Raw genomic sequence first — 17908 nt, forward strand, 5'->3', positions numbered from 1 at the left:
GAAGTCATTAAAAAAGTTTGTAGACTTCCGTCAGCAGAAATATATCGAAAGGAAGGAATGAAAAGGGAGAAAAAAAAAATGGCTTCTGTGCTGAGTTTTACTCGCAACGACCTGGGCGTTCTCATCCATAATGACCCAGAGAAGGTTCTCTCGGTTAGTCCCTGAATCATCCGCTTACCCTCTTTTTACATGACCACCCACGCACAACATTTTCCGCAGCAATTCTCTCTCCTTTCTTTGAAAACCAAATGAAACGAATTCGTGCCGAACACGTACATACCATTCTTGGATGCATTTCTCTATTGAGAGAAGTGAGGAGCCACCGAGCAAATGATGTGGCTCCTGTTCCTGTGGTTGGTGTGCCCCTTTCCCCCTTTTCGGTTTCATCACGTCAAACCACCGGGAGTTGGGGGGATGATTGTGGCAAACTCACGCGCATCATCAGCAGACCCGGGTACCCGGGTTCGCTATAATTCCAACCAGAAATCAACCTGAATGGCTGCTGACACGAAACACGACATAATACATATCTCCAGAGAATTCAGATGTACCGCAATTGGATCTACTGCTCCAAATGGATTGAAACTTGTCCGATCCTTCGTAGCTATTTCTCGGGATAATCCACCAGATGGAAATGTTTTCAGAGAATTTTTATTCATTCTCCACGACGCATTTAATTATTATATTCCCCACTCGGGGTTTGTCATATTTTTAATTAAGAGTCATGAAATGTCTGCAATTTGATATTCAAAATTTAATGAGAGAATTTATGGGAAGCTTGTGTTTGAGGATAAAATTCGAATTTTATCCACACCACGTTTTCCACAAAATCACAAATTCCTATATTTCACGGGTAGACAAGCTATTGCATCACTGGCCCCCGGATCTCTCCGCATTTTCCCATCATTCAGGTTCACCACGAAATTTATAGTCTCTTAAAAAAAGCTAAAGACACGGTTTTTCCCATGATTTGGTATTTTAAAAGCTGAGTGTGTCACGCTGATTTGAAATTCATGGTAGAGTGCAGCTAGGCGGCTTTGCAATTGGAGAGGGCTTCCTCGAGTAATCAAACCACGAGGCCAGAATATACGATCGTTTTATGGTTGCGATGCAACGAGTGAGTGTTCACCATTCAGTTTAACGTTGGAATACTCCAGTGCTCCTGTGTCATGTAAATCGCAGCGGGAGCTGCTCCAATCCCTTCCAGAGATAGTCAAAATTCAAGAGGCGGACACCCAAGTTTTTGTGGCGAATCTTTCACACGTAATCCCGCTAAACAAAAGGCATCCTTTTTTTATCATTTAATCTACCGCTCATGGAGAATTAGGAGTCTTCCACCTTGCATTCCAAATGAGTCTCCAAATCCCCTCACACTGAACAAATAAAATTAATAGCCGATTCTCTCTGTCCCTCTCAATCACTCTCCTGTACTATTTATTATAAACTCATCTTCTTATTAATTGCACAACTCATATTTAACAGTATTTTCTCATGAATGAAATATTATGACATCCGTATATTATTGGAACAATGGGTAAATGATTTATCGGCGATGAAGCGATTTATTAAATCGTAAAAGCTTCCCCCTCATTTGTTAGCAATTTTCGATAATTGAATTTGTCGGAGTTAATTGGACAGAAAATAAAACTGGCATCGCCACTCTCGACGATCCGGCTTCCTACACATTCTACCATTACACGATGTCCAACGGATCGTAACACTGATAGTTACTGTCAGGTGACAATTTTATCGTGTCAATCTCGGCTAATTATCCATCAACTCTGCCACCCATCAGTCTCCCCTCGATTTTTCTTCTTTTACTTTAGCACTCCTTCTCATCTCCTTGGAAATGAGGACTCAGAGACATTTTAAAAAATAAAATAAACACGCGATTTTCCTGGAGCGATATGCACCGAGTACGCCCATCATACTTTCCACCGCAGTTCAAGACATCACTTGGTAAGAGCTATGGAAGGCCATGGCCCTGTGGCCTACGGGCTTTTTCTCCAGAGATATACGACGCGGTCGACTTGAACGTTACGACATTTTTTATGTTCCTGCGTGTACCGAGATAAGATTCTCGGCTTGTGGTATATTTCTTTTGTGTTTTAACTGGAGAAAAAAAAAATGCAAATCATTTCAAGTACCTGAGAATATTTAAGGATGAAATATGAAGGGGAATCTATTGTTTTCCCTCATTTTCGACTGAAATTTCCAAGTGAAAATTATATTTTCACTCAATTTTGTGTGATCGCCCTTCACCAAGTCGTCATGAAAAAATATATATCTCCCTGGGAGAATTGTTTTCAATAAAAAAAAAAAATCACAAATGCTTTTTCAAAATATTCTTCTATGAATGCTGAAAAATTGGTGGATGGAGCCTGAATTGCATCATCAACCAAAAAGATCTATTGAATATGAACAATAAAAATGAATCTCTTCCCCGGATAATTATCCTGCTTTCACCAGAAACAATCAGGCTGATCCAGGCCTCGATGAGCCAATTACCGCAACTCCTCGAGATTCCCCATCACGCTGAAGGAGCTTATTAAGTCCTCATAGTTGATCGACGAGAGTCACGACTATTGTTGCCACAGTAGTGTAAAAAATATTGAGTTTACAAGGAAAGCGCGTGGGATCGTAAGGTGAGGGAGTCAATGCCATTCTGGAGGAAGTGTTTGGAGCTCTAGAGGTAGTGGCTCTAAGTGGGTAGAATGCATCCAGTAGCTCATAATCTAGAGGGAAGTGGTTCGTGTAGGCGAACACTCGCCCCGGACTAACGAGTTTCTAGAAGCTGAGATAGTACCTCTCGATACTATTGGGAGGTAACGAGAGTGACAATCCTTGCCCATTCGACAAGACCACAACGCTTGTCATTCCACTGGTGCTATTATATGTCCTCATACACTGATAACTCGTCAGGGCAAACGCTTGAGTGCTCATAAAGGCTTCATGTTTAAATGTCATTAGAGAAACGTGCATCTGTCATTAAATGTGACAAATAAATTCACACCAAAAATATGGATTATCATTTTTTTTTTATTCACCCACCCCCTTTCCCTCTCCCTTCCCCGTCGTTCGTTGACGAACGATATTCGATATTTGTTTTGGAGAATTGCACGAGAAATAGGAGTTATTACCGTCTTCGGATTGATTTCATCAGTAATTGATGGAGGCTGAAATGGAATATTTTCTTCCCATTTTTTTTTCTTTCTCTTCATTATGAAACCGGAGAGAGAATTTTTAACAAGAGAGTTTCCCCTTTGTTTCCCTTTATCATCAATGCCTCTCTTTCCTGCATTATCTATGATCGTGTTTAAAGGCCCCGTTCGCTCGTAAAAGTGCCATCATTTATTCGAGCGTTAGAAAGCCTTTCAGTTCAGAGCATCAAAACATAAAAAGGGAATGTACCATTTATTGTACTCTCATGTTTATATTCTCTTAACGATGTTTCGAGTGGAAAACTATGGGATTTTTGCGGCTCTCTTCTCGTGATTAACTGTACAATAGGTGAAATTTATTTATGAGTGAATTCAATAGGTTGAGGAAGTGATGAACCGAGAGATGTCACATGAATTATTTGAAATATCTCTTAAACTACTGTTCACAATTTGAGATTAAAAATTCAAAAGGTTTTTAATGGATTTTTTTTTTCTCGAAATAAAGACGGAGATGTGATTTTTTCCATTTGAAATGGTCAATTTATTTCTCCTAACTGTTTTTCGTATTATTTCAACCCGAAACGTGAAAGCAGGAAATATACATTTCAACTCGGCATTCATCTCTCGCGGAGTGGAACACAAACACAATTAGAATTTCAAAGAGTCTTGTTTGGACAGTATCCCCTACAACCACAACAATCGATTTGTTATTGAGAGAAATCCATTTTTTAAAGTTCGCAATGTATTTCACTTTACTCTAACAAGCTGTACCTTTTCGCTAATGAATTATATTAATTGTTGATCAAATATAGAGAGCTCATTCTAATTAACGGCGGACAATAAATAAATCTTATTTTCCCTTCGATTTAATTTTCGAAGGGAATCATGAAAGCGGAAAATACCATGAAATTCACCTGCCCATCCCCATCTCCAGCAATTGAAGCTGAAACATGATTAGAATTTCAAAGAGTCTTGTTTGTACAATATTCTCTGCAAACAGAACAATTGATTTATTATTGGAGGGAATTGAATAGCGAGAGTCGCTGTGTGTCACTGTTAATTAACTTTGTCGCTTGTACGAGCGCAGCAAAGTGAATTCTTCGTTTACACCGGACCAATCGATGTGCAACAATGGACCAGTTGTAAACGAAGTTGAAGAGCAGTGGATTGGAGTACATAATTTTCCGGAAAACAATTAACTTTGATTACTGAAGTGGAAGGGAAAGAGAATTCAAGATTAAATGGTATCTAAAGGGGAATTAATTTGTTGTGTACCGCCTGCCAGCTCAACTACGAAAATAATACCAATTCTCATCGGCACATATCACAGATCAATACTCGGTAACATTCCATTGAGTACATTTTTCCTGGACCAGTGCGTGACTGGTGCATCAAAATAATTGGCTTAAAAGGGCATTTTTATGGGGTCCATACATTCCCGAACGCGAATTCATGGAATTGTCATTCACGGGTGTTATCGGGACTATTGTACTCGTGGGATACAATAACATCGACAACATTTTTTAGGAAAGAATGGATACGATTGGAAAGCAGCAGTGGTGGAGGGAAATTTCACTAGCTCCGAATAAATTGCGGGAGCATTTCTATTTTTTTTTTTTCGCCAAAAATTCATTAATTCTACTTCGATTTTTCGTTTAAGGGTAAACGAGAGCGCGGAGGGAATTTTTTTCATGAAAATTTAAATCGTTTTTTCATCGATCGATCGTTGATCTCACCGAGTGATTATTTGCTGGCAAAAATCATGACATGATGATTATTGATTTCATGTGATTTCAGACGATAATAAAATATCAGAAACGTAAATGATGTAAAAATAAAAATAAAAAAAATACTTTACCCGATGTAAAAATGGCGATGGAGAGTGAATTATTTTTTCACCAAGCTTTTTCATCAACCAAAGATATATTCCCCATAAATTCATGTCGTAGATGACAATAAAATCCTCAGGGAAGGGTAAAAAATAAAATGGCTTTTTCCCTTACATAACATAAACCGTTACCACTTCCCGCTGAGCTCCACGGGCATTTATTATTGACCCTATTGTCCGTCAGTGGTCCAACTTTCGGAAATACTGTGCAAATAATATAAACGAAATTTATGAATGTGGCTCCTTCCGCCCCAGTGAAGAAATGCAATAAATCTCTCGGGATGATAAAAGTATGGCTCTGTCTCGTGTTTTCAGGTCTCAGCACCTCGTTACCCAGCAGTCGTAAAACTTGGTCATGCACACGGTGGCATTGGTAAAGCTCGTGCTGAGAACAACCAGGAATTCCAAGATTTAGCATCACTGGCAGCTCTAACAACAGTCTATTCCACATCGGAGCCCTACATAGACACCAAATACGACGTTCACGTTCAGAAAATCGGCAATAATTACAAAGCATTCATGTGAGTGGTATCACTCGTTTAAATTGCCCAGATTGATTATAGCCGAGTCGATCCCTAATTGTTCCCTAATTATTCTAATTAATTCACCGCAGGCGGAAGAGCATCAGCGGTAATTGGAAATCCAACACGGGATCGGCGATGCTGGAGCAAGCATCGATGACGGAGAGATATCGAGCTTGGGTTGACCATGTTTCTAATTTATTCGGAGGTCTCGATATTTGTGCTATTGAATTATTAGTGGGTAAGGATGGCCGCGAGTATATCATCGAGGTTAATGACAGTGCATTGTCATTGATGGGGGATTCCCAGGAAGAGGACAGACGTCAAATAGCTGATCTTGTTGCTGCTAAGATGCAAGTGGGTATCCCATCCCGTCCTCAAATTATTAACTTACCAGCGAATGAATCGGTTGATAATCAGTAAACCAGGCAGGAGTAATATTGACGTCTTGATCGAGGAATTTTTTTCACGTCTGCGACTTGTGATTTTTATTTTCACAGGCTTGCTGTAGACCGCAAAGTGTCTTGACTAAGACAGCATCGAGGGGATCAATGTCAGGTGCGAGTCAAGCAACGAGTCCCGCGGAAGAGCGTGGACCACCATCTGGGCCCCCGCCTGGACCGGCGCCAGTCCTCGGTGCTCACCCACCCATTGGCTCCATGGGTTCCATGGGTAGCATAGGCTCGAGCATTGGTGCGACCACCGGGGCTGATGTTACGAAATCCGATAGCCATGGACAGCTCGTACGAAGGGACTCCCAAGGTACAGATCATCCTTTCATTTTTTTTTTTCCCCAGGAAAAGAAAAAAATCTCTCCGCTAAAAAATTCCTGACTACTCGTTCTTGGTTGACATTTCGAGAGCCACTTCCTCATCGTGCAATTAAATCGTGAATTTTTCGCAATGTAAAAATAAAGCTCTCAGTCGAGAACAAATTGATTGAAACATTGTATCATGAAAATTCAGTGAACCAAAACGTATTTACATGAAACACCAGCTCGTTCTGATTCAATAAACAGAATGGAGAAGTCTGCAGCGACAGTTTGTTGATAATTGACTATCGACCACACTGATAGTTCTTCATACTAGCCCCTCACATATCCATAACTAAATCCACGATAGACATGAGCCGTCCTGTCTGAATTGGGCGTGTCCAGCGGACAATTACCCACGAGTAATTGCCCAGGTTTCTGCCCCCTCTTCTGGGTGGCTGTTGCCAGGAGTTATGCTGCTCACTTATCAACCACTAGCCAACGGGTTTTTCCTACGTGAACAGTTTGATCTTTGCGAAATTATTTAAATCCGCTGTTGTGAAAAAATGCATTAAACCTTGGAGAATTTAATCCCTTTAATAGTCTTCCATGGATTTTTTTTTAAATCGTGGAATTTATGGTTTTTATCGGCAATTCTATCCCGTCGGAATAAAAAATCATTCCATTTTCCAGATTAAATACCAGCTATCTTTTTATTGGTGTATCAAATCGATACCGAGTTATTTATTTGGCCTTCATAACGAGAAATGCCAGAAACATGAAAAGATATTTAAAATACCTAGTCTGATGCGTTATCTCTGTGAATTTTTAATGACAGCATCTCAATCGAGCACAGTGAGCAGTGCCCCGTCAACAGGACGTCGTGCCGACGAACCGCCACCCCTGCCCCCATCCCGAGTACCATTTCACCGTCAAGGAAGTCAATCGCAGCCGTCGACTGGCGAAGACAGCGAGGACACCATGAAAAATCTCCGGAAGACATTTGCCGGTATATTTGGAGAGATGTAGAATGCGTAAAAAAAAAAAACATTTAATATTTCATAATCCTGGCTGATGCGACGACAGAGCTGAGTATTGGGCATTAAAATATAATGGTGAAACGATTGAAACTGAGAGAAGAATGGAAAATAATAATTAAACCGGTATTCTAATGAGGGGCAATGAGAATGGGAGAAAGAATTCATGGCGTCTGGGCGAGTGGCGATCACCTCGACGTGAAACATTAAACCCTGGGAGATTAAAGCTCGTGAGTCCGACAGTACTTACTTATACATTCGCAGATTATAGCGAGATGGTTAATAGCCATTTATTTCACTTGTACTTTATTCTGTCAGCTTTTCATCGACTCACGTGCAGAGAAAAATCTGTTCATAATTGTTATTTCAACGATTTTTCAATAAACTCTTCGTAGAAATTGATCGGTCCACTTCTATTATCATTTCCTTCATTTTTTAAAATTGAAATTTGAAAAATCCAACGCATCAATAAATTCTGTATTTTACGGAAAAAAAAAATGAAAAAGGGAGGCTGTGGTTTTTCCTGCACTCTACGCTTCCGGGGGTTGTGACATAAATTTGTGAAATTATCAACAGATTGTTCTCTCTCTGAGGTTGCGGTGATATTTAATGACAATGGAACGGGTATTGGTGCGATATTCGGTGGTTATTCTGATGCACCGGAAATTGTTCACGCGATTGAGTGGTTATCTGTGAGATTGGGATGATGAATTAAATTCGATGAATAGCCCATGATAAATATGATCGATCAATCCCGTTCATTGTCCCCTTTATATTTTTGCCATCGCAATATTATTGGAGATATAATGTACTGACGAGGAGGTACTGCAAACGCACAAGTAGTTGTTAAGCACATTTGGATACACAGAATATGAAAATTCGTATTGCCATTGGAGTAATGATGCAAAAATGTGAAAAATAATTGGTGAATTTTTGTAATTAATTTCTCCATCGCGAATATGATCTGCTGATTGTATGGGAAAGAGTACACGGGACAGTACAAAAGATTAATATCAGTAATGAATATTTAAACGCCTTGGCCTATGCACAATAATTGGAGGCAAAAATGACTGGAGTGAATAAAATCGGATGAAATTAACGGAGATGAGTCGAGATAATCAAAATGAATAGGGAGGAAATTCAGAGGTTGTTGAAAATGAGGAAGGAGGATCGATGAATGCAGCGCGCAGCCTCGGGTTAATGATAAGAAATATCTCAGGGGTGCTATTCAATGCACTAGGTAAAACGTTAAGAAAATAAACACAAAACAAAACTTTATAAAAAAAAAACCAACAGATAAAGATAGACGAGCCAATTGTGTTGTAGCTGAATGAGATCTTTCCATATAATAGAGGCCGATGAAAGACAAAAACCAAGAGACGACAGAAAGGAGAGAAAAAAGTAAGCGCGGAATAAAAAATAATTAAGAGCCTCGTGAAAATCCCTCGAACCAAAAAAAAAAAAAAATCCTGAGAATTAGCAAAATAAAAGTGACCTAAAAAGACATATAAAAATAGTTGAACTATCAAATTTATTGGGTTGAGTTTTAATTAATCAAAGGAGAAAATATAAAGCCAACGGAGAATAAGTGGCGAAAAATAGAAAAAGCCCACAGTGCCATGTTGCTTAGATGAGTGATGAAAAAAAGAAAATTGTTAACTCCTCCAAATTCTCGTGTTACGTGCTACAATCATTTATCCCCTAAATGATTAACAACAAATCTACCTGAATAATCACTAGACAGAGAGTGAGCACAAGCACGGAGAGTTGGATTTATAAATGGCTGAAGTTCGAAGCATAGAGTTGAAATGACTCTGGTGTTACCATAATTCATAACTCAATGATAAAAGTTGTTGAAAAAATCGTGTATCATCACAATTAAAAAAAAAATAATAATTTTGTTAAGTTTAATTGGACAAGCCGCATTTAGCAACATTTCAACGATCGTTTACTCATTCCCTATAGACCAATAAATGAAAAATAGTTGATTCGAATCACCTATCAGTAACAATAACGGAACATAGCGATATCGTTGAAACATACTCAATTATAATACTTGTTAATTATCGAATAATGAAAGTTTTCTACGCGTCGCGGCTCTAATACGAATAATTGTTACAGTTACCTTGTGATTACTTTCATGAATAACTCATGATATTTTGCTGATTTGTTCTCCCGATATTATTTCCACCTTGATTATTGATTCTTATCTACGGTCGTGATGTCAAATATAATTAATTCAAAAGCTCCTCCCATCCCCCACCCATCACCCCACAATCCCGAGATCCTCGAAACTAATTTTCCCTGGTAATTAAGGGTGCTTGTGAAGAATATAATGATTTTATGAGCCTCATATACATAGAAATTAGATTAGCTGAAAATGGAAGCGAGGGTGGTTGCCGCGACACAGATTTCATTATCTGTGGTCTTCCTCGTTTCCATTTTCAATTTATTCATCATCTTCTTCAGTACTTCGTCCTGCAACGAAACTACGTATAGGCAGAGTAAATGAAGAGTAAACATCAACATTCTCAACAAATATAGATGAAATAAAGAATTTAGGGATAGACTTTCAATGTCGACTGAATAATCATCTGTTACTGCATTTAACGACAATCGAGGTATCAATGACGTGTTGGGCCCTCGATTAATAGATTCTAACTTCTTGTGCATGTATCTCAACGCTATAATAATCTTACGATTATTAGTTTCCACCGGAAACTAATGGAATTTCAAAAAGACAAATAACGGAATAGTAACAGTAGACGGATTGGGGCGCGATCCATCGCGCACACCGTGAAATGTTACCCTCTTGATTTCAAGCGCGTGCTAGTCACATACATATATTAACAATAAAACACAATATGAGAATGGTTAATGCATTGTAAGGCGCCATTCTCATTTATTATCACGATATATGTGTCATATGTGTGTTATTTAATCTAGTAGCTACGTGTCGATCGTTCAAATGCGCCGGTTTAATTGCCACCATAATATAAATAAATAATCGGTCTTAAAATAATACCACAAAATTGACGTTTGGCGCTTGCATATTCATGGCTGCAAGGAAAATCATATGAAAATTTGAAATTGGCAAATGGCGGGGTCGCCGATGCGGCAAGGCACGACTCCCCAATTATTTCTCTACTCATTAATTCAGTGTAAAATTAACAACGAAAAGAATAAATAAATAAATAAAAATTGCATCGCAGGATGCTGTTCAATGATCAAATCAGTGAGGTGGGGAGATTTGGATAAATTAATAGCAATTAACAGAATCAGTTGATATTGGCCAGCAGCCTGTTCATCAGTCGTTCACACAGCAGATATCACCTCTTAACTATGTGATTATTAATGAATACAGTAGCTGCAGGCACACTATTACTTAATAATTATCACACAATAACCGACTAACTAATAAAAGATTTAAAAAACGAAAAAAAAAATACCAAAGAAGTGAAGTATAATTAAGGATACGTTGAGGGAAAGATTAAATCATACTTAAAATGCGAGTTCTATCTGTCATCGTTACTATTAAGAATTATCGGAGTTTGGAAAAACTCTAAAATTAGGATTAATTAAGTATTAAGAGCATAAACGTGTAGCGTGGGGGCGTAGAACATTACTAATGGATAGAGAAATAAAGAGTGAGGAAAAATCCCAGAAATAGGCGTAAATGAAATATGTAACGTACCCTTAACCCTTTGCCGGCATTTCAAGGTGCTTGATACTTGGACTTTCAGATGAATAACCAGAACAGTGGACCGTTTGACTGATAACACTGGCTTCTGGTGAATTAGGCCTGGGGATTAATATCCCCGAGGGCACCAATTCGAGTGTCACAATTAGGGCTAAACTCGAGCGCATCACCAGAAACGTGAAATTGTTCATTTGTGATTTGAATCAGTGGTGGGCAGGAGCCACTGGAGTTTGATAAATCGTTTATATCCACAGGGTAGAGAGAAGCTCGAGTCATTGGAGATGTTGAAGCACGCAAGTGCGCTCCAGCTCTCATACCCCACATGAGGATCACATGATTTGTCTGCTTGCGTGCCACTGTCCACTCTAATCACCTTGAATAACTCAGCATAAACAATTGTTAATGATCAAACGATAAATAATAAATGTCCAAGATAATTCATCAAACACGTCGGATAGAAGTCTATGATTTACCAATCAACGGTGCACTTTAACCCGAAATTAATAATAAATCTAATGGGTATTGATAAATCGATATGTAATCATCGAAATTCTGGGAAATTACAATTTTCACTGTTGCTAATCACTGAAAGTTGATTAGGTAATGAAGTATTATTTACCATGGATGTTTCGCATACGGTAATTGACTAAAGTGGATAATTCAAACTCACGAGTGTGTATTATTTTTATCAATTTAAGAGGATGACGAAAAAATTATAACTAATTAGTAATCAAATAAATGACGTTACCGGCTGTCGTAATGATAATATATAAATATGCTATCTATAGAGGATTTAAATACGTAAGTTGATAAACGATTTGTGGTAAATGCGCACTGTAATGGCGAGGTAATTAGTCATTTAAACGGTGATTTATAGGTAATGGTGAGCGAGGCTGGGCCACTCCGAGCCCGATCATTGCTGAGAAAAAAATCGAGAGATTATTGCCATCCTCGGGAATGAGTGGAACATCCTCGGTGCCAAGTTAGAGTCGGCACGTTATATATGTGGATGCCCTTTAGATTTATCTGTTGAATTATTATTAATATATTAATATACCATAAGGTAATGTGTAACAGCAAAATAAAACAATGGGGTCGCAACAAATCTCATTTGTCATTAATTGTTTCCCAATTCAATTACAGGAGAGCCAGTGATTGAGCGATTGGATTTCGGGTGATTGTAATCACACGAGGGGCGAGGGGCGTTGGCGTAAAGTTGGTTTGGACATGTGTTAATTACTGTATTAGGGTGATTTTGCTTTAGAAGATTGTCTTATCGAGCTCGGTGTTGAGGGAACAGTTGCGGTACATGCCACCTCGGCTCAGGTGATTGCTGAAGGTGGTGTTCCGGGGGTAGAACGTCGTCGGGACAGTGTGAATTGTCGGTGTGTACCAGCCGTAATCCATTGACGTACTCCGGTAGCAAGGATGGGGTTTTGACACTTCTGTTTGTCGATAGCCCTTGAAGACTCCTAAGAAATCCAAACAAACGGATCCATCATGGATGATTTAATTTTTTTTATGGAATTACCTATAATGAAAATTCCTAAGATGAAAATTTGACAATTATCTGAATTACCCGAGTGCCATAAAAAAAAAATAGATTGCCAGCAGCTAAACTTCCTCACAACTGTAAGGCTCCTGACTGCCAGTGCTCTCACACCTCACAAATCCCTTGACAATCGTCAAATTAACACTCAAAGTTCCATCAATGATAAACCCGGGCTCAATCGAAACTTTCCCCATCATCTCGAAAATGGACATATCAACAGACTCGAGTTCATTTCCACTGAGAAAGAGAAACGACAAACCCTCGAGGCCTTCAAAGCATCCAGCCTGGAGTGAACCGATGCGATTTGCATTGATCCACAATGAATCCAATGAGGCCATATTGCGGAAGAGTCCAGTGGGTATGGATGTGATGCGATTTCTCGATAAATCCAGCTCATTGAGCTCGGTCAGTCCACGAAAGAGATCCTGATGCAGCGAGGTGATTTCATTCCTGGAGAGATAGAGGAGATCCATGTGTGGAAGAGCATTGAAAGTGCCAGTGGGAATGTCTGTGATCTCGTTAGCATCGAGGGCCAGTGTCTCCAGCTGTCTGAGGCCCCTGAATATATTTTTCCTCAGGACAATTGAGTTGTTGGTGGCGTACAGCTCCCTGAGGGACGTCAAGCCCTTCCAAATCGTTGGCCCCAATCTCGTTATGCGATTTCCATCGAGTAGAAGTGTCTCCAGGCTCGAGACTCTCACGAATGCCCCGTCCTCAATTTCCGTGATATCATTGTTCTTGAGATCGAGATATGTCAGTTGATCGAGGGCATGAAAATAGTACTTTCTGATCAATCGGAGACGATTGTCTGACATGTAGAGGGCCGTGGCATTTCGCACATCGTGAAATGATTTCTCTGACGTATCGGTGATATCCAGGGACTCGATGTGGAGCTCGATGTCGTCGATCGTTTGAACGGCCGTCGTGTCCTCGAATGCCAAGTTCTCGAGGTGATTCAGGTCGTTCAGGCACACGTACAGGTGATTGGACACACGACAGTCCGTTGTACCCACTGGGTTTGACCGGCATTTCAAGAGGATGTCGAGGAGAATCAGCGTTATTCCAGAGAGATTCATGACGGGTAATCACTTGCGAACCACTGATTTCGTACTGGGGGAACTCAATGACTGACGACTTAATAAGTTATCGAACCTCGGCATTGCTTGTGTTGGGGTGATTATTTTGAAGTTTGCACTACTGAACTCGAATCATATTATTGTGCCATTTGACGTCCGCCGTTTTTTCGCAAATCTCCGATATTCATGACTGTCTCATCCTCTCTCGCTGATTGCTAATATTCAATTAAATTGAATAAAATGTTGAATAATAAAGAATTTAAAAGAGAGATGAGAAAAGTAGCGGTTGAGCCGATTAGATGATTTAGAACCGTTCATTATTGGTTTTCTTTTGTTGACAAGACTTATAATTAGATAAAAGAATTATGAGAGCGGATAAGACTGGCGGGGCATTGCTCGTTACGCTCTCGTGCATAACGTTATCAATGAAAAAGGGAAAAAACAGCGATAGCGCACAGGGAAATGATAGAACAGCGTAGTATTAACACTTTCCACAAATTACAAATGGTAAATGGTGAGGGGGAAGGGGAGTATTCATATTCATGGGAAGCAGTGACAACTCACGTGGATACATAAATCGCAGTGGAAGATTGCTTGTTCGATAAGTCTCGTCTGTACGTGGACCCGGAGGCTGATAACTTTCTTCGTTCGTGTATGCTGTCTTGGTTTCGCCGTATGAGCACGGAATTTCAAGCATTTTTTCAGCGTAAACCGGCTAAACACCAATTGTTTATTCTTTCGGACGAAAATTTCTGGGAGATGTTGCGTGGGAATTGGCGGAATCGTTTGTTTTGTTTCCATGGAAATCATCGAGGGTTTCAAATTCGTTATTCAGCGGGCTTCAATTTATCGATGTGGTTATCATAATAATTAATCCAGCTCGAATTCAAACGTTGAATAAACAATACAGATATATTCCGCAATGAACAGTGAAGAGTCGGTTTAGGAAATCGGTAAGGTCTTCAGGCGCGTCGCTGAATCTAGAGGATATATTTCCCGCAATTTTTCCGAGGAGAAAAAATATTGTTTTTTTTTTTTGTGGAGCCAGAGATATTCCCCGAAAATTCATCGATTTGCGAATTCGAAATTCAAACCGATTGCAAAATCATAAAGCTTTTCAGGAGCTTCTGGAGATGTCGCAGGTATTCAGCCGAACCCCCGTCTCCATCTGTCGTTGCACCCTGGCATCTTGATATTTAAAGAGGATAAAGAATTATTCGAATTTTCAAATTTCCGTGAATACCTCCTCGATTTTTATGCTACCCTGATACTTTTTTGAAAATTTTGAATTTTTCAATTTCAGTGAGTGCCTCCTCCATTTTCATTCTCTCCGGATATTTTTTTTTTAATTTTGAATTTTTCAATTTCAGTGAATACCTCCTTAATTGTCATGCTCCTCTGATATTTTTTCAAAAATTTCGAATTTTTCACTTTCAGTGAACATTTCAGTGAATAGCTCCTCGATTGTCATGTTACCCTGATACTTTTTCAAAAATTTCGAATTTTTCACCTTCAGTGAACATTTCAGTGAATAGCTCCTCGATTGTCATGTTACCCTGATACTTTTTCAGAAATTTCGAATTTTTCACTTTCAGTGAAAATTTCAGTGAATAGCTCCTCGATTGTCATGTTACCCTGATACTTTTTCAAAAATTTCGAATTTTTTAATTGCAATGAATACCTACCTAAAGATAAAATTGGAATTATTTTGAAAAAAAAAATGAATAACGGCGGGATCGATCCCTGGCCGTCGGCGTGGTAGGCAAGCACGTTGCCGATTAGACAACGCGCTCATTCTGAAAATATAATTTCATTAGTAGTATATGTTCAACATATTGAATAATTTTTTTCATTGAAATTTCAGTCAAACAATTAAAAAACAAAAAGCATTTATAGCGCAGAAAATTCACCACGTCGACTTGATGGACACTCCAGCATGGCATGTGGCGCCCTCTCTCTCTTGGGGTGCAGTACTACGATGCCGCTGGGGTCACTCAAACCCCCAGAACTGAGCCTCTACTTTAATCAATCCTCTCTGATGTTTACATTCTGAAGTATTTCATCAGCAGGCGTGTATTGTCAAAGAGTTGTCCAACGATTTTCTGCGATTGCCTGGAAGATTCTCCAAAAATCTCGACAAAAACTCATCACCTAACGCATCGACGATGTCGATTTGCCAGACTCCTGTGAAAAGTGTCGAGGGGAATTACTACGGATGTTTACACAAGCCGAGTTAAAAATTATTCAAACACAGTGTTGATTAAGTGTCCATTGCGCGTTTGGAAAGGAGTGAATAATTCATCTACGTTATAAAAAAAATAAAACAACGACCGACAGGATGCAACAGGAGGGAAAACCAAAGTTCCTGAAGTATCATCAGGGCAGCGTGAGGAGTGTCGCATTCAGTCCAAGGGTATTTTAAGAAATGGAGAATATTTATTTATAGAAACATTGAAAAACGAGTTCCAGGGGTACTTGATAAACCACTAACTAGTCTACTTTTCCACGTTCCCATCGATGTCTGTTTATCTCGATAAACCTCGATGCTTTGAGAAAAATAAACAGGCTTAATCCTTTTTTGAAAAAAAAAATCCATAATAAAATATCTTGCTGTGGAATGAATATTCATTTGGGTATTACTATTGACAGTAGACTAATTGAAAATTTTTATATTTAGTTATGGAAGCCCTAGGAATTAATGAAGGAATTTTTTTAGGAGCGATATTTATTTTGCTCCGGTGGCTACGATGGAAAAATTATTTTCTACTCTGCCCTGCGGATGGAGTCACTCAGGAACTACCAGATAACACCTCATTATATCACCCAGGCGAAGAATGTTAATGCCGTTAAATTCACCTCCGACGGATCCAAAGTACTAATTCGCTCCATAACAGTGTAGTAATTGTCTCGTTGTTTAAACAATTAATGTATCCTTCTGGTTAATAGGTCACAGCAGTTACCAATGCACGTAGATTAGTGGTGATTGACGTGGAGAAAGGGGCACAACTATCGAGTTACGACAATTGTGCTTGGGGGGGAAAAGATCGCACTGGATTGGCGACTGATCCTGCCAAACCGAATATAGTTATTTTTGTTACTGTTAATGGAAAAGGATTGACACTGGTGGATCTCAGAATGCCTCTACCCTTGCATTTTATTTATGACGTGAGAGCAATCCCTTTTTTTTAAACTCAGATCGATTGTTTTTCACATAAATATGAGTTTGTCATGTCCTCTGTAGCTACATGGCTCTACCATAAGGGACATATGCTTTTTGCCATCCTCGTGGCCATGGCAAAATTCAATATTGACTTGTGGCATCGATGGCACGTGTAAAGTATCATCTCCCGATGGACGGGTAATGCATTCCTTCCAGACTGGACACAGTGTCAACACTGTTTGTGTCACACCCGAGCCTTTCAGCCAAACTGCTGAAGATGGATATTACAGTACGTTCACCAGCAAATATTTACCTCATGTATCACGGAAGAGCGGTTTGATCCATTGATCCTTTCTCATTCAACAAGTCGACCTCCTTCAGTCGATATTTTTTCCAAATTCCTATGATGATAATATCTACTTTTTTTTTTATTGGCTCTTCAGGTTTAATGATGAGCGGTGGAGATCTCGTATCCGCCTACGTACCGAACTCTGGTATTCAGCAATTGCTCAAGGAACACAACAATTCTCCCGTGTGGAAGCTGCGTTACACTTCCAATGGAAGTACTTTGTTTTCTGTCTGTGACGGAGGAATTCTGAGGCGTTACAGGAGATACCCTGACCATCACGAGCATCTCGGTGAGATTTATCGTCACAAGGGGGACATACAGGACCTTGACGTCTCGCCGTGGGACGAATGTATCCTTTTGAAAGCTTCGAACACTTCATTCCGAATAAATCTCTCAGATTATTTCTTAATAATTTAAATAAGATGTCATCACTGCTTCCAAAGATCGCAGTGTGGGAATTCTCCTGCTGGGCTCGCCGAATCACGGCTTCACAGAGTACACTGAACTCACCTGATGTCCAAAAACAATGAATTCCGTCCCATCCACCGATGTCGGCCTAACTCGCCCGGAATTAATATTAAAAATATTATTCATGTTGAATATTAATTTTTGTAACTTGATATTAAAGATAAGACGTTGTCATCTAAGTACATGAGAAAATTATTGAGAAACTGTATGGCTGGGGAAATTCGAGGGAAATAAAACGGGAGGTC

At 39.4% G+C, this 17908-nt stretch overlaps 3 protein-coding genes across 3 annotated transcripts in view; 2 read left to right on the forward strand and 1 right to left on the reverse strand.

Moving 5' to 3' along the window:
- Syn (synapsin) overlaps positions 1-12163 on the forward strand; it is a 45490-nt gene extending 33327 nt beyond the window's left edge. The window contains exons 7-10 of the mRNA XM_011299268.1: positions 5365-5570; positions 5663-5927; positions 6071-6332; positions 7160-12163. Of these exons, the coding sequence (XP_011297570.1) occupies positions 5365-5570; positions 5663-5927; positions 6071-6332; positions 7160-7350 (924 nt within the window). The 3' untranslated portion in view covers positions 7351-12163. The remainder of the gene's footprint in view (positions 1-5364; positions 5571-5662; positions 5928-6070; positions 6333-7159) is intronic.
- A 275-nt stretch (positions 12164-12438) lies between these two features.
- On the reverse strand, positions 12439-13708 carry LOC105263215 (slit homolog 1 protein-like). The gene is made up of 2 exons (XM_011299264.1): positions 12638-13708; positions 12439-12530 (listed from the first exon to the last, which is right to left on the reverse strand). Exon 1 carries the CDS (start codon positions 13684-13686, stop codon positions 12673-12675), a length of 1014 nt encoding a protein of 337 aa, XP_011297566.1. The 5' UTR covers positions 13687-13708; the 3' UTR covers positions 12439-12530; positions 12638-12672.
- A 2040-nt stretch (positions 13709-15748) lies between these two features.
- LOC105263218 (uncharacterized) lies at positions 15749-17842 on the forward strand. Its single transcript, XM_011299269.1, has 6 exons — positions 15749-16099; positions 16403-16558; positions 16633-16851; positions 16928-17135; positions 17290-17544; positions 17618-17842. The coding sequence occupies exons 1-6, from the start codon at positions 16025-16027 to the stop codon at positions 17707-17709; spliced, it is 1005 nt and encodes a 334-aa protein (XP_011297571.1). The 5' UTR covers positions 15749-16024; the 3' UTR covers positions 17710-17842.
- Positions 17843-17908: the final 66 nt, after the last annotated feature.

This window comes from Fopius arisanus, unplaced genomic scaffold (assembly GCF_000806365.1).
Source record: "Fopius arisanus strain USDA-PBARC FA_bdor unplaced genomic scaffold, ASM80636v1 scaffold00014, whole genome shotgun sequence".
NCBI lineage: Eukaryota > Metazoa > Arthropoda > Insecta > Hymenoptera > Braconidae > Fopius > Fopius arisanus.

Coding starts and splice junctions, on each gene's coding strand:
- LOC105263218 (XM_011299269.1), top strand. CDS start 16,025: ATGCAACAGGAGGGAAAACCAAAGTTCCTGAAGTATCATCAGGGCAGC. Junction 16,559..16,632: donor TCACCTCCGACGGATCCAAA/GTACTAATTCGC, acceptor TCTGGTTAATAG/GTCACAGCAGTTACCAATGC. Junction 16,852..16,927: donor CCTTGCATTTTATTTATGAC/GTGAGAGCAATC, acceptor TGTCCTCTGTAG/CTACATGGCTCTACCATAAG.
- LOC105263215 (XM_011299264.1), bottom strand. CDS start 13,686: ATGAATCTCTCTGGAATAACGCTGATTCTCCTCGACATCCTCTTGAAA.